This window comes from Barbus barbus (assembly GCF_936440315.1).
Source record: "Barbus barbus genome assembly, chromosome: 14".
In the NCBI taxonomy this organism is placed as follows: Eukaryota; Metazoa; Chordata; class Actinopteri; order Cypriniformes; family Cyprinidae; genus Barbus; species Barbus barbus.
The window spans coordinates 31,874,845-31,898,928 of NC_136742.1; the positions used below are offsets into that span (position 1 = coordinate 31,874,845).

Below are 24,084 nucleotides of genomic sequence, written 5' to 3' on the forward strand. Positions count from 1 at the left end.
AACGTTATTTTGAAAATTTTACGACTGTTGAAGTCCAATTTTGTTATCGTATTTATAACATTATTTAAAAGTTACAGAAACTTTTCTTACATTATTCTACTATAATTACTTTCACCCAAAATAAAATATTATTTGAACATTTATTTTGAAAATTCTAAGAATGTTCAAATTTCATTTCATTTTATTAAGGATAACCCCTTGAGATGAAACATCTCATTTTCGAGGGGGTCCTAAGATAACATCAAACAATTACACACAATTACAAACTCGCACATAAAGCTCTTCAGCACATTCAACCAACCAGTCCCTCCTCTATCCAAAACATATTCATATAAACAATATAAAATACTTTCAAAGTATTACAGGAGAGAACCTTATTTAAAAAAAAAAAAAAAAATCATATAGAGAAACATTTGCATTGATCACAGGATTGTAAATGAGTTAACAGGGCTGACTTAAAAAGTGAAAAAGAAGAGATGGACCTTAAGGAACAAAGTAAACTGTTCCAATCAGAGGGAGCTTTAAATTTAAAGGCACGTCTTCCAACTTCTTTTAAAGTATTTGGGACAGAAAAAAATAGATGATCAAGGTGTCTCAGGCCATAAGTTGATCTATATGGGACTAAATATTGCTTCAAATAAAAAGGATAATTAAAAAAGATACATTTATAAACAAACTGAAACCAATGTAACTGTCGTCTGGCCTTAGGTGATAAAAGATTCAATTGTTGATACATATGACAATGATGAGTTAGAAACGGACATCTCAACACAAATCGACAGAGACTGTTATAAACAACATTTAAGGGTTTCAGGCATGATTCTGTTGTACTCATATAAACAAACAGCATAATCAATAATGGGAAATAATAGCTGAGTTACAAGTCTTAATCTAATCGGTAGTGAGAAACAATTAATTGAACGATATAATAGTTTTAAATTATAGTTTATTCTTCTCACTATAGATTCAATATGAGACCTGAAGGAGAGGCTAGAATCAAGCCAAAGGCCCAAATATTTAAATTTCTCAACATTCTCCATAAGTGTACCATCTGAGAATTTAATTGATAAACTATCGCCCTGGTTATGTCGGGCAGACCAAGTGGGAAATAACATACTATACGATTTACTTTTATTCAATATAAGTCCATTTTCTGAAAAGTACTTTTGAATAGTATTGAAATCGAATTGCAGTGAGGATTGAATCAAGTTAATGTCACGTTTTGAAGAATAAATAACTGTATCATCAGCATACAGGAGAATTTGACTATCAGAGCACATTTGAGGGAGGTCATTAATAAAAATTGAAAATAAAAGAGGGCCTAAACAAGAACCTTGAGGAACACCCTTTTCCATTATCATGAACTGAGAGAGAGAACCATTAACAATTACACACTGGCGTCTGCAATGAAGATATGAATTAAACCATAAAATGGACTGTTCAGAGAGACCAATGTTATATAATTTATCCAGGAGAATATAGTGATCAACCAGATCAAAAGCTTTGGTTAGATCTATAAATATTGCTCCAGTGGACAAATTATTACCTAAAGAAAATGTAACATCATTAACAAATTTTGTAAGAGCAGTAGTGGTGGAAAAATTGGGTCTAAAGCCTGATTGATGTGGAGAAAAAATTGAAAACTCATTAATATATTTAAACAGTCTCTTGAAAATAATTTTTTCGAATACTTTTACTACATTACTAATAATTGAAATTGGTCTGTAGTTGTTAGGATCTAAAGGATCACCACTTTTGTATAAAGGTGTTATTTTAGCACACTTCCACATAATTGGGACTTTACAAGTAGATATAGATAAATTAAATAAATCACATAATGGGTATGCTAAAACATGAGAAGCAATTTTAATAAACTTTATTTCTAGACCATCTACACCGACTCCACTTCCAGATTTAATTTCGGAGATTGCCTGCTGTACCTCAATAGGAAGAATTGTGGAAAATGAAAAAGAACTGTTTGCAACATTACTGTTTACAAAATTAGAGTAACAAAAATCAGGTGGACGTAAATTACAAACAGAAGAAAAGTGTTGATTAAAAGCATCAGCTACAGAAGTTGGATCGCTAACAATATTATTATTTATTCTTATTTTTACTAGGGAACTCTTATTAGATTTATTCAACAGACAATTGAGTTTTTTCCAAAAATGTTTCGGATTTTTAAAATCATTTGATAAAGAGTTTTTATAATAGTCAGATTTAGCATTTCTAGTTCTAACAGTACAAACATTTCTTAATCGCTTATATTCAATCCAATCTGCTAAATCTTTTGTTAAGTGGTATCTTTCCCAAGCCTTGTCCCTTTGCTTAAAAATATATAATAAGTCACCAGCAATCCATGGAAGATGTCTACCCTTCACTTTAACTGATACCCAAGGAGCATGTTTATCAATAATTTTTGATACCTCAGTATAAAAAAAATTCCAGGCATTATCAACATAAGGGATTAATTCCATCCTATTCCAGTTAATACATAACAAATCTTGAGTGAACACATCATTATTCATATTTTTAAATTGTCTTACCTTAATTATTTTAGGTGGTAGACAAGGTAACCTTATTTTCCAGGTACAAAAAATAACTGAATGGTCACTGAAACAGTCAGATAAAGCACCTGAATCAACAATTCTATCAGGGTGCGTGACCAAAATCCAGTCTAAGAGAGACCTGGAGTTCCCCTCAACTCTGGTGGGTTCCCGTATTAATTGAATAAGATTTAGACTTTCAAATTGATTCCTCTCTTTCAGAGAGGACCTATCAAGCCAGTTCCGATTAAAATCTCCCAGTACTATAATTTCATCCAAACAATTTAAAGAATTAATAGTACTAAGGATATTATTAGTTGATTCGGATAACGAATTCGGGGGTCTATATATATTTCCTATAATCAATCGTTTGTTTTGATGAAAACATATTCTAACAAAGAGGCATTCAAAGTGTACAGGGCTTTCACTTGCAATAATAAGTTCAGAAGATAGGTTTGTGGAAACATAAGTAGCAACTCCTCCACCACGACTGCCTCTGTCTGCTCTATATACATTATAGCCATCAAGACTTATTTCATCATCACGTACATTACTATTTAACCAAGTTTCCGAAAGAGTAATAACAGCAGGTTTGTTATATAAGAGCCATGCTCTGAGAAGATCAATTTTATGAGGTAGACTCCTAATATTTAAATGAATAACTAATAAGCCTTTAACCATGGTCATTCAGAAATAGATAAGAGAGTGGGACATATGATTGGATGGAAGAGCAACACACATATACACATCCACACACTAACAAACACAGACTGCCTGGTCCAAAGCATTGAAATTAAGAAGAAAAAAAAGAAAAAAGAAAGAAAAACAGACTATCTGCTAATATATGCTGAATATTGTATATACATCATTTACTTATTCAACTCACAATATAAACAAAACAAAAAAAAAGCCACTTCTAGTAGCATTATAAAATTAAACAAGTCCCACCATACAACTAAAGGGCATATGCTTCAACTTTTTAAGTAAAGTGATGTCGTTTATCATATAATCAATTCAAATAAATTCAGTTCAAGTCAAAGCCTTCAGAGAAAGTCAGCACCATTTGCACTAAGTTCCACCGAATGAAGTAAAGTCAAGTAAGACAGTTAACGTTTTACAGCGCTCTGTAAGAAACAGTTCGCTTCTGCTGGGGTTTTGAACAAAAGAGGTTTCCCATTAAAGATAATCCTGAGAGTGGCCGGATAAATCATTGTGTATTCCAGTTTACGTTGTTGGAGTTGTTTCTTAATATCATCGAATCGACGTCGCTTGCTAAGTAAAGCAGCACTAAAGTCAGGAAATATATGTATACGATCACCGTTGTACTCAAGTTGTTTTTTCTCCCGGGCAAGTCGGAGTATTTTGTGCCTATCAAGGAGACTTAAACACTTCGCCACAATCACCCTCGGCTTGCCACTGTCCTTGGTTCGATGCATTGGAGAACGGTGAGCCCTCTCAATAGCTGGGGGAGTAGTAAAACTTTCTCTCCCGAAAAGCTGCTGAATCAAACTGGAAACAAATCCACACGTGTCCTTGCCCTCCGACTCCTCGGGAACGTGAACAAAGCGTAGGTTGTAGATCCTGTTACGGTTCTCGGCATCATCAATCTTGTCCCGCAGGTAAATATTTTCACTCTCAAGTATATTAATACGCTTTCCAAAGTCAGTTATATTATCCTCATTGCCACTGACTCTTTGTTCAAGCTCCGATATATGTTCTCCCAGGTTTGATAAAGAAAGCTTTATTGTCTCTAAGTTCATCTGTAGATTGTCCATCTTTACATCAAAATGGGAGACCATTTCAGATTTTAATTGTTGTAGTGCGTCCAAAAGGAATTTGTTTGACGCGGTCTGCTCCATTATATCACTAGTACAAATCAAAGCTGACTGCTTCAGGAAGAGCTTGCTTAAGTCAATAATCAACGGAGACTTTTAATGCAGGCTTTCAAATTCAATATAATACTTATCGCAAAGTTAGTTGAAGACAAATAATTCCATAATTAGCAGACCAGTCTGCACCAGACACTCACGCCGCCGCCATCTTGGAATCGCACGTGAGTACTATTACTGTTTGATGAAGTCCTCCTCTGCTAATCTGAGCATCATTGGTTGTCCTGTTGTATGTCAAGTTGTATCGGAATTAAAACATTAAAGGTTACAAAAACATTTCTTGCAACATTCTGCTAACTTTCTCAGCCAAAATATAACGTTATTTGAATGTTTATTATTAATATTCGAACAAAATGTCACGTTTTCTTGTCGTGATTATAATGTTTACAAAAACATTTCTTACAGTGTTCTACTCATTTTATTTTCACCCAAAATATTACTTTATTTATTTTCACTATTCTAAGAATGTTTTCTCTCAACTTAATGAAAACGTTCACAAAATTTGTTCAAATGACAAATACCATTATGAGAATGTTGATCTCTGAATATTTTCTCTCAGCTTTATGAGAATATACAGTGGTGTGAAAAAGTGTTGGCCCCCTTCCTGATTTTTTTATTTTTTTGCATGTTTGTCACACTTTAATGTTTCAGATCATCAAACAAATTTAAATATTAATCAAAGATAACACAAGTAAACACAACATGCAGTTTTTGAATGAAGTTTTTTCTTATGAAGAGAAAACAAAATCCAAACGCACATGGCCCTGTGTGAAAAAGTGCTTGGCCCCTAAACCTAATAACTGGTTGGGCCACCCTTAGCAGCAACAACTGCAATCAAGCGTTTGCGATAACTTGCGCTTGGAGGAATTTTGGCCCACTCATCTTGGCAGAATTGTTGTAATTCAGCCACATTGTAGTAGTAGTAGTAGTAGCCCTTTATTGTCACTACTCACAAGTACCAGCGAAATTAGCCATCAACCTGTCCATACATACACAAACATACATACAATACAATATGACAAGGGGGTGGACAGGACAGGAAGACAGGGAATTTAAGAAGAAATACAGCTTAAACATGAGGAAGGAGGGGAGAAAAAAATAACCCCCAGACTATGCTCCTATGGGAGTACAGTGTGAGAACAGAAAAAACACCCCAGCAACAAAAGCACATAATCAATACACCATAGACACACGACTTGCAACAGGTGGGGGGTAATCCAGCTCCTACAAACAGCCATCCGGTCCAGCAGCTATTATCAGCGCCGATCGCAGACCCGCCTGTCGGACTGGCGGAACAAAGCGGCGAAGGCGAGGGATCGGGGGGGGGGGGGGTGAATGGAATGTCTGTATATATGGGTATGTGTGTGATGTGAGTTTGTGTATTTGTAGGTCTGGAAATCCGCCCCGCTGGTATCCAAAACAAGTTGTCTCAGTCCGCAGATTGTGATAGCGACACAGCAATTGCATTGCCATGGAAACGGCCTTGATCGGGACCCAGACGGAGTCGACAGACACCAGGTGTCTGTGGGAGGGGTCAGGAAGCAAGAGCAGTGCCCTTCCGGGGGAGTTGTTTCTAGAACGACCTTGTCCGAGGCAGTTCTGTTGTTTTGGGAAGCCGAAAGATGACAAGATTGTTTGGTCTTGGTGCGAGTGGCTGCATACCAATTTCACAGCTCTCTTTGTCCATTCTGGTCTCCAAGTCCATCAATTTTTCTCAGCACAGCCGTGAGCCGTGAATAGTCTTCTGAATTCTCTGATAACACAGGGCAAAGCCTAATCCAATCAGCAGAAAACCCGTTATCATGGTTCCGAATAGGTAGATGTATTCAATGTCCTCCACGGAAAGAGCCGCCAGACACACGACTCGCCATCTCTCCCATGCGTCCATCGTGTAGCCAGTAGCGAACGTCCCGTCTGGACAATTGGGCTCCCCAGGGTTTGAGAGCATGAACCGCCTTTTTAAGGTCAAGCCACAGCATCTCAATAGGATTCAGGTCAGGACTTTGACTAGGCCACTCCAAAGTCTTCATTTTGTTTTTCTTCAGCCATTCAGAGGTGGATTTGCTGGTGTGTTTTGGATCATTGTCCTGCTGCAGAACCCAAGTTCGCTTCAGCTTGAGGTCACAAACAGATGGCCGGACATTGTCCTTCAAGATTTTTTGGTAGAGAGCTGAATTCATGGTTCATTTATCACAGCAAGTCTTCCAGGTCCTGAAGCAGCAAAACAGCCCCAGACCATCACACTACCACCACCATATTTTACTGTTGGTATGATGCTCTTTTTCTGAAATGCTGTGTTACTTTTATTCCAGATGTAATGGGACACACACCTTCCTAAATGTTCAACTTTTGTCTCGTCAGTCCAGAGAGTATTTTCCCAAAAGTCTTGGGGATCATCAAGATGTTTTCTGGCAAAACTGAGATGAGCCTTTATGTTCTTTTTGCTCAGCAGCGGTTTTCGTCTTGGAGCTCTGCCATGCAGGCCATTTTTGCCCCGTCTCTTTCTTATGGTGGAGTCATGAACACTGACCTTAGCTGAGGCAAGTGAGGCCTGCAGTTCTTTAGATGTTGTTTTGGGGCTCTTGGATGAGTCGTCGCTGCGCTCTTTGGGTAATTTTGGTCAGCCGGCCACTTATTCCATGTTTTCTCCATTTGTGGATAATGGCTCTCACTGTGGTTCGCTGGAGTCCCGAAGCTTTAGAAATGGCTTTATGACCTTTTCCAGACTGATAGATCTCAATTACTTTCTTTCTCATTTGTTCCTGAATTTCTTTGGATCTCAACATGATGTGTAGCTTTTGAGGATCTTTTGGTCTACTTCACTTTGTCAGGCAGGTCCTATTTAAGTGATTTCTTGATTGTGAACAGGTGTGACAGTAATCAGGCCTGGGTGTGGCTAGAGAAACTGAACTCAGGTGTGATAAACCACAGTTATGTTTTAACGGGGGGGGGGGGGGGGGGGGGGGGGGGGGTTGGCCTTTTTTACACAGGGCCATGTGGGTTTGGATTTTGTTTTCCCTTCATAAAAAAACCCTTCATTTAAAAACTGCATGTTGTGTTTACTTGTGTTATCTTTGATTTATATTTAAATTTGTTTGATGATCTGAAACATTAAAGTGTGACAAACATGCAAAAAAATAAAATAAATCAGGAAGGGGGCCAACACTTTTTCACACCACTGTATATCAAATATTAAATTATATAATAGGTTTTAAGATCATTTCATAAACATTACTTTAAGAGTGTTTTTTCCTCAGACCTGATGAACGGCGATGGCTTCAGTCGTGATATTTTTTACCGCGGTAAAGGTGGTATATGTTCAGGTTCATCGTGTGATGGATGGCTGATGTTGTCTGTCAGTCGTTTGATGTCAGATTCATGGATCATTTGAGAGACTTATGGATGTTTCTGTGTTTTATGTGGAGGTTTAATGCAAATCCAGCAGGACTGAGAGCAGTGTAAAGCACAGATAAAGACAGAGCTGTGTTTGAATAAGATTATATTTCAGAGCTCTGACATCTCATTTACAGAAACGTTTGTGAAATACAATGTTTGAAGAAGTGATGCTCAGGATTTGATGTCAGTCGCAGCTCACAAAATATCTTCTGAGAAGGTTGCTGGCATTCACATTATTTATTATTAAACATTATTTCTGGATAACTCAAAATGTCCCGGTTTTTAAATGTTTTATGCACTTTTTTCAATATATATATATGGGGGCCATGTGAAAATTTTATTTAATTATTAAAATTTTCTGGATTCTGGAATTTTTTTTTTTTTATGGACAATAGTTTAATTAAATTTTTATTTTTACCAAATAGTTTTTTTTATTTGTTTTGGGGTTTTTTTCTTGTTTTTTTTTTGTTTTTTCCTTTTTAATTGTTCTGGATTCTATTTTAATGGTTTAATCAAATTTTAATAATCAAAAAGCTCGTCTGAAAAATCAATTTATAAAAACAAAGGGGTTTTAATTGTGATTATGCCTTATAATTGAATTATTATTATTATTAGTATTAGTATTGTTATTACTCTGAGACGTACATTCTACTGTACAATACTAATATATTTCTGTCACAGTTTCTTGAAGTTAAACTGATCTTTTATTTGAACAGGTTGTGCTGAAGATCTGTGAGTTTCTGTGTGTATCTGAAGATAATAGTTTCTCTCACTTTCACTGCATGTAAAACAGAAGCTCGTTATTCCAGGTGAGTAACTGATGACTGACTAGTAGTCCACTGTCTTTGTGAAGGTAAAAGTCTTCTAAAAATACTGTTGGAGTGATTCTTGAGCGTAATGAGTGTGTGTTTGACTGTTAAAGAGACGCTGCTCTAATTTCTGGGTCTGTTTTAGAGCAGAACGAGCAGGATCCCGCAGGGAGATGCTCACCGAGGACTAATGTTGTCTTTTGCTTCTATTATTGCCCTCAAATCAAAGTGATCTTTCATAGTCAGAGCTGTTTTCTCGCCGTGCTCCAGTTCATTCTGGGGGAAAAAAAACAAAAAAACGGGAAAAACAAGATAAAAGTGCATCAGATTTGACAGCTTTAGTTTGCAGCAATTAAGTTGACCGGTGGATCGATACTAAACAGCAGCTAAAATAAAGTTTTTAGACATTAAATCACACTTCAGAATGTTGTTCATTATATTTCAAGTGTCACTGATGGACATTGTCATGGACTTTAATGAACATTATACCATTCAGAGAGTTGCTGCTAGAAAATCGTGCAAAAAAAAAAAAAAAATTCTTTTCAAAAAAATTATTTTATTGTATTTTTTATTTTATTTTAGAATTGTTTATAATAATAATAATAATTGCATGTATTGATTTTATATTTTTTTTTTAAAAATGTGTAATGTTCTGATTCTCCTCATAGCTGCTTGGTTTGTTTCATGGCTTAAAACTTTTAAAAATCCTTTTATAATGAAATTTAAAAATATATATTATTTAAAAAAAGTAAAGTAAAGTCGTGACGTATTGTCAAGTATGGTGACCCATACTCGAAATTGGTGCTCTGCGTTTAACCCATCCAAGTACACACACAGCAGTGAGTAGTGAACAAATGCACACACACACACACACACACACACAGAGCAGTGGGCAGACTGCCAGTGAAAAAGGTTTATTATGGATGTGATTAATCGCGATTAATCATTTGACAGCACTAATTAAATATTACATATAAACATATATTAAAATTCATCTTTGTATAGTTTGATTTCTACTGTATGGCTACTATTTCCGCTATTTTCTATTTCTACTATTTTCTGTTTTGTTTTTTGTTTTGTTTTTGGCCCTTAAATATATTTTGAAATATATTTTTGACATGAAGGTTAAAACTTGTTTCGTATGGGAATTGAAAGGAAGAAATACTCTGCTGAATAAGTGGGCGGCTCTGATAAACTCCTCTATTGATTATGACGAGTTCTGCTTCTGAGAGCCCTGGAAATGTGGTAAAGGGCCATACTGTAAAGAAAGACGCATTAAAACATAAGATTAGTGTTGCAGCAGCAGTGGATCCTCATTAAGAGCTGTGCTGATGACCCTGTGTGTGATCCGCAGGATAATGATGATCCCCCCGGACTAAAGATCAGCCGAGAGTTCGGCGCGTCAAACTTTCATAAGAGCCATGCATTAATCACCGAAGAGATGAAGAGCGGTAAGAGTCGGTAAAGAGAGCGCGGCGCTCCTGAATAAATCATTTCCCATGATGCTCCAGTGACCGATGGGTTTCGCTGTGAGCTTATGTGGCGCTCGTTACCGAAGAATGCCCGATGAATGTCAATTAAATACTAAACTCTAACTTTAATGGGATTTCACTGCCTAAATCTGCAACAAATGAACAGTAATTTAACCAGCTGCTGTCTTTTATCACGAAAACAGTCACACAGTCACTAAATCCTTTATATCATTCAATATCATAAAGGTTTTTATTGGCTAGGCCTAACAGAACTACACAAAATCTCCAATTAACTACAGAAATGAAACATAAATAACGATTCGACAAGACAAAGCTCTGAACTGACTTCTGTTAGTCGTGATTTACGCGTTTCACTTTATTTCAGAGTAAACTTAGCTTTGTTTGTAATATTGTGAAACTAAGTGTACTGAGTACTGTATCATTTTTTGCAGCATGTAGTATTATCAAATATCAATACAATTACTTTGCAATTTCATGTAAAAATATATTAACTAAAAGTAAAGAAATACATGCAATAGATGAAGAGTGTCAAGTCATTAAATTAATTAGTCACAATTCTTTAAAAATCTGTGATTCTAGAATTTTCCAGAAGCAAGGAGAATATGATTTTAGTTCATATCTTAACAGATTATCTGTATTTATTTATTTATTCATTCATTCATTCGTTTATTTATTTTCGCATATATATAAATACATACAAACACTGAAAACTGCTTTATTTCTAAATGTTTTTAGTAAAACAAATTAAAAAAAAACCTGTGAATGTTGATTGTTCATACATTAGATTAATTATTCACAATTCCTTGTAACTCCATGATTACAGAAGTTTCCATACGGAGAATAAATATGATTTCAGTTTGTATCTTGATTTTATGTGTTTTTTTTACCATTTTAATTTAAATTAGAGATCATTTAGATCTCTAGATTAATAATAACATATTAATTTAGAAATGCTTTAGTCATCCTGAGGCCCTGCTCTGGAATCCAGCGCTTCTGTAACTTTATTTTATAAAAGACTGAGAGAAACTGTAGAGTTTGTGTGAGGAGAAAGGTGAAGTAGATAAGGTTGATTTGGAGCAGAGTGTAATCTGCTCTTGAACCCTGAGCAGGTCACAGGTCAGACAGTAGCACATGCTGTGAATACAGAGCAGTCTTATCTCCGGCCGTCTGCTCATCGCCTGCTGAATAAAACACAGACCCACGCTTCCTCTGGATCTGTTACAGCAGCTGCTGTCTGCATAGGGAGCTCCCTTATTAGACAGCACTGCCCTGCAGAGGATCTGAAACAGTATTCCAGTGCGCTTAATAATGCACAGGATTCAAAATATTCTAATTTAATATAGTCTGCTATGTATGTTTAAGTGTTTTTAATTGACTTTTCTGCAGCTTCAGGGACAAGACATTTATAAAGTTACAAAAAATCTGACATTTATAATGTTACAAAATCACTTATGTTACTTTTTTACATTTATAATGTTACAAAATCACTTATGTTACTTTTTTACATTTATAATGTTACAAAATCACTTATATTACTTTTTTACATTTATAATGTTACAAAATCACTTATGTTACTTTTTTACATTTATAATGTTACAAAATCACTTATGTTACTTTTTTACATTTATAATGTTACAAAATCACTTGTTACTTTTGACATTTATAATGTTACAAAATCACTTATATTACTTTTTACATTTATAATGTTACAAAATCACTTATGTTACTTTTTTACATTTATAATGTTACAAAATCACTTGTTACTTTTTTACATTTATAATGTTACAAAATCACTTGTTACTTTTTTACATTTATAATGTTACAAAATCACTTATGTTACTTTTTTACATTTATAATGTTACAAAATCACTTGTTACTTTTGACATTTATAATGTTACAAAATCACTTATATTACTTTTTTACATTTATAATGTTACAAAATCACTTATGTTACTTTTTTACATTTATAATGTTACAAAATCACTTGTTACTTTTGACATTTATAATGTTACAAAACAAATCTGACATTTATAATGTTACAAGACATTTACATTGTTACAAAAAATTCTGACATTTATAATGTTACTGTTACGGTGTAGGTGGTTGTAGTTAAAATAAAATAAAGGGTCAGGAGAACGGAGTAGCATCAACACACTTTAAACCTTTAATTAACATTAAATAACATTAAACTCAGGCCAAGACATAGGGAGAACTGAAGACTTATAAAAGGAACAAGAACAAAAGAGCAAACAAGATGATTAATACAAAACAGGTGAATGGAATAAACGATGATTAACTAAACTAGGACAGGAAAAACCAAGTAAGGGAAAGCAGGAACTAAACGGAGGAAACCGACACGTGACAGATACAAAAGACGTGTAATGTTTCAAAATCACTTGTAAAAAATTAGATTAATAATGTTACAAAAGACATTTGTAATGTTACAAGAAATTATTAAATTTATAATGTTACAAGATATTATTACAGGTATAATATTACATAAGACATTTATAATGTTACAAGAAATTCTGACATTTCTAATGTTACAAAAGACATTCAAAATGTTACAGAAATGACGTACTAAATTAGTTTCTACTGTATAGTACTAAAATAACTAACAGTAACATTAATCTTCATTTGTTAATATTAGGCCTTTTGTTTTTACAAATCAGCAGATTTTTGTTCAGGATGCAGGGCTGTTAATATTACACTGGCAGCAGGTTGTGGCGTGTCTCTCTCGGGCCGGAGAGGATCATGGGAGATCAACGCACAGATACTTAATGGAATCTGGCTCTCTGCACTTCTCCTCATTTATTTCCCGTCTCGTCCTGCTTGATGGATCGGGCCATCAGTGAGAAATAATTAACAGCGCTCAGGAGCCCCCTCTGACTGAATGCAGCATCAGTGAGGGGTCAAAGGTCGACTGCTCTTAGCAACATTGTTCTTCCGCAATGGTTCAAGTCTAATTGAAGTACATTCAGCCGTTAGAAAAGCGTTTACACCTCAGCAGAGAGTTCAGTCTGTGGTTACAGTCTGAGGAACGACTGAGGATTCAACACTGTTTCTTACCACACTTAATGCTCCTTAAACACATTAACCAATTAATTTAGAACTTAATTTATCTAAACTGTGTTACAATAAACATTCATGACAAAATTACATACCATTAAATAAAGACATTTATAATGTTACTAAAAAAAACTGATATTTGTGATACAAAAATTGACATTGATAATGTTACAAAAGATGTTTATAATGTTACAAAAATTGGCTATTATAATGTTACAAGACATTTATAATGTAACAAACATTTATAATGTTACAATAAAATTCTGAAATTTACAGTGTTACTTGTTATCTTACTTGGCATTTGTGTCTTGTTAAATAAACACACATTTACTTGAGTGGGAAATTAACTTAAGTTGTTAAGTCTTGTTTTCTATAAAAAATCCATACTTAGCCTGTTTATGTTTTAAAACAAGACACAAATCTGTCCATGGATGAAGTTCATTTTTCCTTCCACACTGGCAGATGTTTATTCTTGTTTTAAGCATAAACTCCATTTCTCAGAAAACAAGATTTCATATCTAACAGACCTATAATATTCTCTTAAAAGCATTAAAAGCATTAGATATTTGAACTGTATTGTAAAAAAAATTACAATTTTAATTATAAAAATCCTTCACAAAAATATTGTGCAGCACAACTGTGTTCAACGTTGATAATAATCAGAAATGTTTGTTGAGCAGTAAATCAGTATATATATATATATATAGAAAACAGCTGTTTTAAACTACAAAACTATTTCACAATTTTTACTGTATTGTTTGATCATATAAGCAGCATCACAAAGCTGTTTTTTTTCTAAAAGCCAAACTCTGAGCCGCTCAGCTCTGTAATCTCTGATGACTTTTGAAGTCTGACAATGAAACACATCTTGAACAAAAGCCCATTTCAGCTCACAAATGAAATATGAAATATAATTCCTCCTGTCCAGAGATTGTTTTTTATATTATTCTGCCACATGAGTCTCATATCAGAGCAGACCGGTTCAATTTAGACCGAGCATGATGGATTCTGAAGATTTGAGGAGATGCTTTTAACGCTGCGTTGTTTGTCAGGAGAACAGACAGAGTTCTTCTGGAAACCTGCAGGAGCTTTATATGATGATCATATTGATCAGATCAGAGCTGATCGATGAGCGACAGAAACTCCTCGAGCTCCACGGGAAAGAGCTGGGATGCATTTCATCAGCATACACAACAGAGATGAGACGCATTTATTTTACTATCAGTGCTGATAAATGATATTACAGAATTCATAGCAGATTCTTATCCGTTTCTGACTGATGTTTGCACAGCAGATGTATGAATATGGATGTATTTCCCATAAGCATACAAGAAAAGAATACTTTTTTTGTATTATAAGTATTATATATTGATGAATAAGATAATACTTATATATATTATATATATATATATATATATATATATATATATATATATATATATACTGTATATATATATACACACACTGCAGTCCAAAAGTTTGCAATCAGTAAGATTTTTAATGCTCTTTAAGGAAGATCTTTTTTATCATGAAGGCTGTATCTATTTGATCAAAAATACAGGAACAAAAAAAATCTGTAATTTTGTGAAATATTATTGCAATTTAAAATAACAGTTTTCTATTTGAATATACTTTAAACTGTAATATATTTCTGTGATCTGCAGCTGTATTTTCAGCATCATTACTGCAGTCTTCAGTGTCACATGATCTTCAGAAATCATAATAATATACTGATTTATTATCAATGTTAGAAACATTTGTGCTGCTTAATGTTTTTTGGACCTGTGATACTTTTTTCAGGATTCTTTGATTAATAAAAAGAACAGTGTTTGTTCAAAATAGAAATTTTGTGTTACAATATACAATACTATTCAAAAGTTGCAGTCAGTAAATTATTTATTTTTTTATTTTTTTTTAAGAAATTAATACTTTTATTCAACAAGGCTGTGTTATATGGATAAAAAGTGATAGGAAAGACTTCTGTTGTCACTAAAGGTTTTTATTTGGAATAAATGCTGTCGTTTTTCATTTTTCATTCATTGAAGAATCAAAGAAAAAAGTATCACAAGTTGCCTTTCAACGCTCATAATAAATCAGCATATTAGAATGATTTCTGAAGGATCATATGACAAAATTACTCTACTTATTTATAATTATGCCTAAACATTTTATATCAATTAATAAGTGTTGCATTGTTATGCATTACTATTATCATTATAAATAAAATTATATATAAATAATCAAATATAATATATATATATATATTTGCATATTTAATATTATGATAATAATTGTATTTAAAAAATTAACTTTTTTTTTTTATTTTAGGCAAAATCTTCTGCTAAATGATGTATGACAGATCATATATAAATCTGCTATCAGCAAACCTCTTTATCAAGACTCCTAATAGACTTTGGTAAGCTTCAGGTGGTTTTTGAATGAGAATATGAGTTTTATGATCTTGTTATGGAGATTTCTGAATGTGGAGCTGCTGAGAGAAATATCTGCTCTTATATTGCATCTCAGAGAAATCTGAGCTCAGTTTGAGACGCAAACGTGTTTCCTAAAGGCTTTCCATGAACGGATGGGATTTCACTCGTTATTTCAGTTCATCTAAAACTCCAAGCTTCTAATGAGTTTGTGCAGCAGGTCTGGTGAATGGAGAGTAATGAGTGATGCTTCTACACCTGACACAGCTCTCAGGGCTTTACGTCTCAGAAAACCTTTCATTGTTCAACCTGCTGCTCTTTAGAGAATCTGAATGCTTCATTTGCCAAGAAAGAGCTAATTACTGCAGGAAAACGGACCCACGCAAAGATCTTCATGCTGGACGATTGTGAGCTCTTCAGCAAAGAATCAGAGCAATTAGCTAGGTGTTTTGCACTTTTTAGGGAATATTCTTCACCAGGACTCGTCTAAACGTCTGACTTCTTTGAGAACATTGTTAAAGACCAGAGAATCAGAAGACTTGCACTCACAGAAAATAGCTTTTTCTGCCTCGCAAAATACAGAAACGAGGCACAGTTCATTAATAGCTGAAATCATTCATTATACTGATTAATGACAATTATCAGAGTTTAATGAAGAGGCAATAAATCTCCAGATTAGTAGGCTACGTTATTTAAAGATTACAAAAATGTTTCTGGCAACATTCTACTATTTTAGCCAAATAATTTTTCATATTCTTAGAACGTTAACATGTCAATTTTCCTTGTGATTATAATGCTATTGGAAGGTTACGAAAATGTTTCTTTTTACTATTTGAATGTGTATTTTTTAATATTCTAAGAGTGTTAAAATCTTGATTAGAACGTTATTTAAAGATTATAAAACATTTCTTACAACATTTTTAGCCAAATTATAAAGTTATTTATATATAAATATATCATTATATATAAATAATAAACATATGATTATAAGCTATTTGAATTTTATTTTTAATATTCTAAGAACGCTAAAATGTAATTATAATGCTATTTAAGGGTTACAAATATGTTTCTTACAGCGTTTTACTATTTTAACGTTTATTAACATTATAAATATAAAAAAGTAACATAAGTGATTTTGTAACATTATTAATATAAATTTCTTGTAACATGATAAATGTCAAAAAAGTAACAAGTGATTTTATAAGAGCATTAGAATGTTCAGCGTTAGTGTTGCAGTATTAACATTATTTAAAGGTTGAACATTTAAACATTATTTAAAAAATGTTTCTTACCGCGTTCAGTCAAGTACAACATCATAAAAATGTTTTCTCTCAATGTTATGAGAGCATCAAGTTTTAATAAAGGTATAAAATATGCTGTGATATAATTACTGATCACAGCACAGAATCAATTTCAACTTAAAAAGAAAATATTTGTGCTTGACTTAAACTAATAAATTCAGTTAACTTTTAGTGACCCTGGAGCACAAAACCAGTCATAAGGGTCCATTTTTCTGAAATTGGGATTTATACATCATCTGAAGCTGAATAAATAATCTTTCCATTGATGTATGGTTTGTTATGATAGGACAATATTTGTCTGAGATACAACTATTAGAAAATCTGGAATCTGAGGGAGCAAAAAAATCTAAATATTGAGAAAATCTCCTTTAAAGTTGTTCAAATGAAGTTCTTAGCAATGCATATTACTAATCAAAAATGAAGTTTTGATATATTTACAGTAGGAAATTTACTAAATATCTTCATGGAACATGATCTTAATATCCTAATGATTTTTGTCATAAAAGAGAAATGTATAATTGTGATCCATACAATGTATTGTTGGCTATTGCTACAGATATACCTGTGCTGCTGATGACACAAGCGTTAAGATCTCGTAACTAAGTTCAGGGATTTTTTCAGTAATTTTCACAAATCAGTTTAGAAGCAGTTCCCTCGCCGCTTACAAATGCAGAGTTATGACTATAAACATCAATCTTTTAGTTTTCCTGATGGTTTCTGAGGCTGTGAATGAATGCGTGGATCTGCTGTGGATCTACTGCCCTCCTGAGCACGCTACACACATTTACAGCCTTAGCTTGGAAAATAGAAAAATAAATATTTTGATAATTATAAATATTAGTATTAATTCAATTTATAACTATATTAATGGTTTTTATTTGCTATTCTTAAAATACTTCATACAGATTTTTGCTTTATTTGTTCAATTATTTTGTGGTAAATGAAGGAATATCAGAAAACAGCGTATAGAGTTAGTAGAGTTAAACTCCATTCCCCAAACATATCTGAATTATTCAAGTGTTTTCTGATTCATATAAATTACTATTTATATATATATATATATATATATATATATATATATATATACAATTTACTTTTTTAATGTTTTTGTCTGATTACATTAATTACTTTATCAAGTTTTAGCTTCATCTAAATTATTTTACAGTAAATGATTGGAAAACATTTATGATTATATATTTTACATTAAAATAAAATCTGAAGGAATATCAGAATACAATAGTTTGAAACTTAATTTATGTCTTCCAAACAAATTGGGAACTATAGTTGTTTAGTGATTAATAAGTTACTATTGAACAACATAATTAAGCTTTTTAATGTCTGTTTTCATAAATTAATACATTTTTGCTCCATCTGATCAATTATTTTGTCATAAATGATGTTTTGAACTTTTCATTTGTTTTGTGTTTAAATGACTGTTTTTAATTGCATTTTGTAGAACATTTACAGCATTTATGATTATATAATTTAAAATCTTTATTATTTTCTTTATTCTTTCATCTAAACACTGGTTCATACGGGTCACACATGCCTAACCTAGTTAACTCAGTCTTAACTAATTATGTCTTACATAAAGCAGAATCAGACACTAACAATCATTCTGATCTAAACAGACTCATGAAGAGATTTACATGCAAATAAATATCATATTAATGTCTCAAACAGATGATTTTCATATAAAACATCAAACAGATGTGAAGAAAGATTCAATTTTTTTTTTTATTGACAAAATCACAAAAAAAGCCATCAGAGCTTCTTCTGTCACCACAAAACTTAAGATATTAATACGCATTATTAATATTGTCTGGTCAGTCAAGTCAAGTCAAGTTGAGCTTTATTGTCATTCCACTACATGTTTTTACACTTTTTCTCTGATTTTTGCAGCCAAAAATGACTGATTTTGCTGACAGTAAAGCACTCACCCTAATCGCACATGTACATCTCGGAGATGTCTGTTTGATGTCTGCATTTACATATGCAAGACGTATTTTTTAGGGTGTTTGCTCATCTGCAACATACGTCTCCAAGACGTTTCCTGTCAGATGTCAAATAAACATTTATTAGAATGCATGTAAAACTGCTTCTGAGACGTTTATCAGATTACAAGGCAGATGTTTCCCAGATCTTTGTTCAAAAATTTTGGGGTGAATCTGGAAACAGACCTTAGTTTTAGTAGTCATGTCAAAGCAGTAACTAAATCAGCATACTATTATCTCAAAAACATTGCAAGAATTAGATGTTTTGTTTCTAGTCAAGACTTGGAGAAACTTGTTCATGCCTTTATCACCAGCAGGGTGGATTATTGTAATGGTCTCCTCACCGGCCTTCCCAAGAAGACCATTAGACAGCTGCAGCTCATCCAGAACGCTGCTGCCAGGATTCTGACTAGAACCAGAAAATATGAGCATATCACACCAGTCCTCAGGTCCTTACACTAGCTTCCAGTTACATTTAGGATTGATTTTAACTTTAATTTTTTTTTACTCATTTATAAGTCACTCAATGGCCTAGGACCCAAATACATTGCAGATATGCTCACTGAATATAAACCCAACAGACCACTCAGATCGAGTCAGTTAGAAATACCAAGGGTTCACACAAAACAAGGGGAGTCTGCTTTTAGCTATTATGCCACACACAGTTGGAACCAGCTTCCAGAAGAGATCAGACATGAGAAAACATTAGCCACATTTAAATCCAGACTCAAAACTCATCTGTTCAGCTGTGCATTTGTTGAATGAGCACTGTGCCATGTCCGAACTGACTGCATTGTATAATCATTTTCTCAACGGTTTTAAATTAATTTTAAAAAATCAATTTCTAAATCATCTTAAAATTCCTGGTTTTTATTTTTTAATTGCTTGTTTTTGCTGTGAGACCATTTCACTTTCGTTTATGTAAAGCACTTTGAATTACCGCTATATAAAGAATTGCGCCGAATTTGAAAGCTTCTCACAAGATTTGACCGATGTTACTGATTCTGGACGAATTAGACCACTTTCTTCACTGTATCTCCAGCGCCGTGTATAACGGTGTCGCGTGATCGAGAGCAGCCCGTGGCTCCGGCCTGAGCAGATTAACGGTCTGTGGCACGTAGCGCAGATTCATTCCGCTTTCAGGTTCGTTTGTCCAATGTAGCTCTTGTAAATCGGCATGAGAACCCAAGGCTGTTCATTCCATTTTTCAAACTGAGACACAACCTCTTTGAATGCGTGTTGCAATGACGTCACGGGACACATCTAAGCCCAAAATCCGTGGCAATTACGAAAATTTGTGAGCTCTTGCAAAACCCTGGAGGGACTGACTAGTAACCCAAAGGTCAAGGGTTCAAGTCTCAGTACCAGCAGGAATTATACATGCGAGTGAATGTATAACTCTACCTTCAATACCCACAGCTGAGGTGCCCTTGAACAAGACCCCAAACACCCAATTGCTCCCCAGCAAAATATGCACACTTGGATGGGGATAAATGCATGTTGGTTGGGCTAAACGTCCTGTTAACCAAAAGTTAATGATTAACCCTTAATTTGGTGCCCTATGCAGTGGCCCAGGTTAACAACTGGAGGTTGGATAAGAGTCATGGCTTGTACAGAAGCCTCGACTCAATGCATGACTTCACAAAAAGGTCGTGGAACCTTGGTTTCATAGTGTTAAAGAAAAAAAATAACCCACAAACAGACGGGGAAGAGGCATGGAACACCAGATTCTGCAAAGCCAAAACAAAACCAATAGACAAAGATCTTGGTGTTCTGCAAGGTTTATTAAAAACACTAGATTTACAGGACCAGAGTAACTTCTCCACTAGAAACCACAGTCTGCTCACTAGAGATAGCCTTGATAGGAGTGTCTCTTCCTGAAATAAATTTTAGAAGTGTGAACGCATTTATAAAATTCTCAGTTCCGCTAGTCAAGTTAAAGCAAGAACTCACGTTTCCTCGTGCAGCTTTGCTCACAAGAGCCAGATGATGGAAGGCACACCTCTGTGCTGCAGTGGATGAAGATCTGACAGGGAAGAGAGAGGAGCAAGTCATAGAATCCACAAGTAGTAAAAATGAAACCGTTCAAGTAATGGGGGCATACAGTTTCCTGCAGAGGAACCAGTGAGGCTGGGTCTACAAATGTGAACATTTTCACAACAAAGCGCTTGTAGTGGGTTGGGAACTGAAGACCAGACGATCCAGTCACTGGAACCAGTGTGGTCAGATAACGGTCGTCCTGGTAAGGGCATCTGAAGAGGAAAGAGGTGGTTAGAAAGTGCCTCCCAGTAGACAAACTGGATAAAGATTGGCTGTACACTCACCCATCAACCAGAAGGTCCCACTGGGGGAGACTGAGTGGACTGGGGGTTGAAGTCGCCCAACAACGTCCCAGCATCAGGACAATGTTGGGGTCAGTCCTCTCCATAATGCGCACCTCAACATACACAGGCTCCCGCAGGACTTTTGTGACGGGATAATCAGCGTCACTGTAGTAGGACGTGTAGGCCTCATCCCCTGAGGAACACTGGGGTTTAACCAGACTCATGTTTGAAAGGCTTGAGGAAGACACAGGACAAGACCTTACCTTCTGCGCACCCTTTGGTGACACATTGGCCATTGGCCAGTCTGAGCTCCACCCTGAGAGGTCCAGGAGCAGCTACTGGTGGAGGTGGAGGAACAGAGTTGACCTCCACAACCAGAGCTTCAACAGAAGTTCCAGAGTACCTACACTGAAAGAGAAGCCTGGACAACAGACGGTGAGCTTGTAGCATTTATCAAAGATTAAAATTCACACCAAGTCATAGATCACTTACTCAAAATGACTGTCCCTTGTGATGGAACCAAATGGTCCAATGCCAACTTCATAGGAGGAGGTCATTCTGTTCTCATACACCACATCTCCGCTGTCCTCCTGCGAATAGAAACACTGTTGGCATCCAGTCCATAAGCAAAGCAGAACTACACCAGAAGCAGCTGCTCACCATCATGCTCGTGCCACATGCGGTCACAGGGAACTGGTATATAGCAAAAGAAGGTGTGGACTCCACAGGACCGCAAGGTGGGTCGTTTCCACCCAGTAAACGGACCGAATCCAGACTCAGTCGAGGCAGAGTAACGTCTCTAGACACCACTACCACAAACTGACCATCTCTAATACACTGGACAGTCACTGGAACAAAGGTACAAGAGCAGGTTAATTCTGAGAATGTTTAACATGAACAGAATAAGATCGAGAAAGCTTACCTGCCCTCCCATAGTAACACTGCTGCCCATTAAAGCAGCAGTTAATAGCATCACACTCAGCACCACTGACCCCAGGTGATCCACATTGGATCTGCTCATAGTCAGCTACAGCACATTTATCAAGGGGCTCTGCCTGGGCCACTGGCTTCTGAAGCTGAAACTGCTGAGGAAACCGCTGGTCGGTTTGCTGTTGAACTGGCTTCTGAAACCCCTGGTCAGTTTGCCGTTGAACTGGCTTCTCAAACCCCTGGTCAGTTTGCCGTTGAACTGGCTTCTCAAACCCCTGGTCAGTTTGCCGTTGAACTGGCTGCCGAAACCGCTGGTCAGTTTGCTGTTGAACTGGCTGCCGAAACCGCTGGTCGGTTTGCTGTTGAACTGGCTGCCGAAACCGCTGGTCGGTTTGCTGTTGAACTGGCTGCCGAAACCGCTGGTCGGTTTGCTGTTGAACTGGCTGCCGAAACCGCTGGTCAGTTTGCTGTTGAACTGGCTGCCGAAACCGCTGGTCAGTTTGCTGTTGAACTGGCTGCCGAAACCGCTGGTCAGTTTGCTGTTGAACTGGCTTCTCAAACCGCTGGTCAGTTTGTTGTTGAACTGGCTGCCGAAACCGCTGGTCAGTTTGCTGTTGAACTAGCTTCTGAAACCGCTGGCCAGTTTGCTCTTGAACTGGCTTCTGAAACCGCTGGTCAGTTTGCCCTTGAACTGGCTTCTCAAACCACTGGTCAGTTTGCCCTTGAACTGGCTTCTCAAACCACTGGTCAGTTTGCCCTTGAACTGGCTGCCGAAACCGCTGGTCAGTTTGCTGTTGAGCTAACTTCTGAAACCGCTGGTCAGTTTGCTCTTGAACTGGCTTCTGAAACCGCTGGTCAGTTTGCCCTTGAACTGGCTTCTCAAACCACTGGTCAGTTTGCCCTTGAACTGGCTGCCGAAACCGCTGGTCAGTTTGCTCTTGAACTGGCTTCTCAAACCTCTTGTCAGTTTGCTGTTGAACTGGCTGCCGAAACCGCTGGTCAGTTTGCTGTTGAGCTAGCTGCCGAAACCGCTGGTCAGTTTGCTCTTGAACTGGCTTCTGAAACCGCTGGTCAGTTTGCCCTTGAACTGGCTTCTCAAACCACTGGTCAGTTTGCCCTTGAACTGGCTGCCGAAACCGCTGGTCAGTTTGCTCTTGAACTGGCTTCTCAAACCTCTTGTCAGTTTGCTCTTGAACTGGCTTCTGAAACCGCTGGTCAGTTTGCTGGAACAGAGCTTGAGGGTTCTGAGGCAAATTACTCCACTGTGGAACAGCATGACAGAAAGCACAAACTGCCAAAATCTGAAACAAACCCCAACTTCCAGCCATTGTTCAACAGCTAGTCACAAAATAGAGATGCAGCCTTTTGGTCTTTTTGTACTCTACAGATTTCAGCTAATTAATGATAGCTCCTCCCTCTTCATTAATCCTCACGATTCTCCAGACTTGCATGAGTTGGAGCTTATGCAACTGTGTGATTCAATTACCCTTGTTACATGCATGAAAAAACAAACTTGAGCATAATTAAAAATAGCATACTTGTATTAATTTCTGCCATTTTGAATTCGGCCTTGGTTTTATCCTGCATTAGCTGAATCCAACTGTTGACGTTTTGACAATTCTGGATTGTTTTATTCTTAAACCAGGCTCACACTACAGGACTTTTGGCTGGATTTTGCTGTCGCGGACAGATTCCATAGTCTGCCACAAAACCCCCGGATCGTGACCAAATCGGTGCTCGTTGCGGTTGCTGAAGCTCGTTAAGTATGAGCAGGTCAGCAATGTGATCCGAACCTGTCTTGAGCTATCACAGACGCTATGACATTTTCAAACCTGGGGCACGTTCAGGCCCAACATTTTGCTACTGTTTCCGGGTTGAACGACATGTTTCCTGGAAACGGTGTG

The 24,084-nt window shown here is 35.9% G+C and overlaps 2 protein-coding genes across 4 annotated transcripts in view; both read right to left on the minus strand.

The window, feature by feature from the left end:
• Nucleotides 1-24,084, minus strand: part of LOC306880072 (transcriptional repressor protein YY1-like) — a 672,069-nt gene that overhangs the window by 394,173 nt on the left and 253,812 nt on the right. The gene's annotated exons all lie outside the window — the stretch shown is intronic.
• On the minus strand, nt 20,727-24,036 carry LOC306879912 (zona pellucida sperm-binding protein 4-like; the record flags this gene model as incomplete). The annotated part of the gene is made up of 10 exons (XM_079433150.1): nt 20,727-20,803; nt 20,880-20,952; nt 21,031-21,178; nt 21,251-21,443; nt 21,514-21,671; nt 21,743-21,840; nt 21,911-22,098; nt 22,173-22,479; nt 23,341-23,442; nt 24,013-24,036. 10 exons carry the CDS (start codon nt 24,034-24,036, stop codon nt 20,727-20,729), a joined length of 1,368 nt encoding a protein of 455 aa, XP_079289276.1.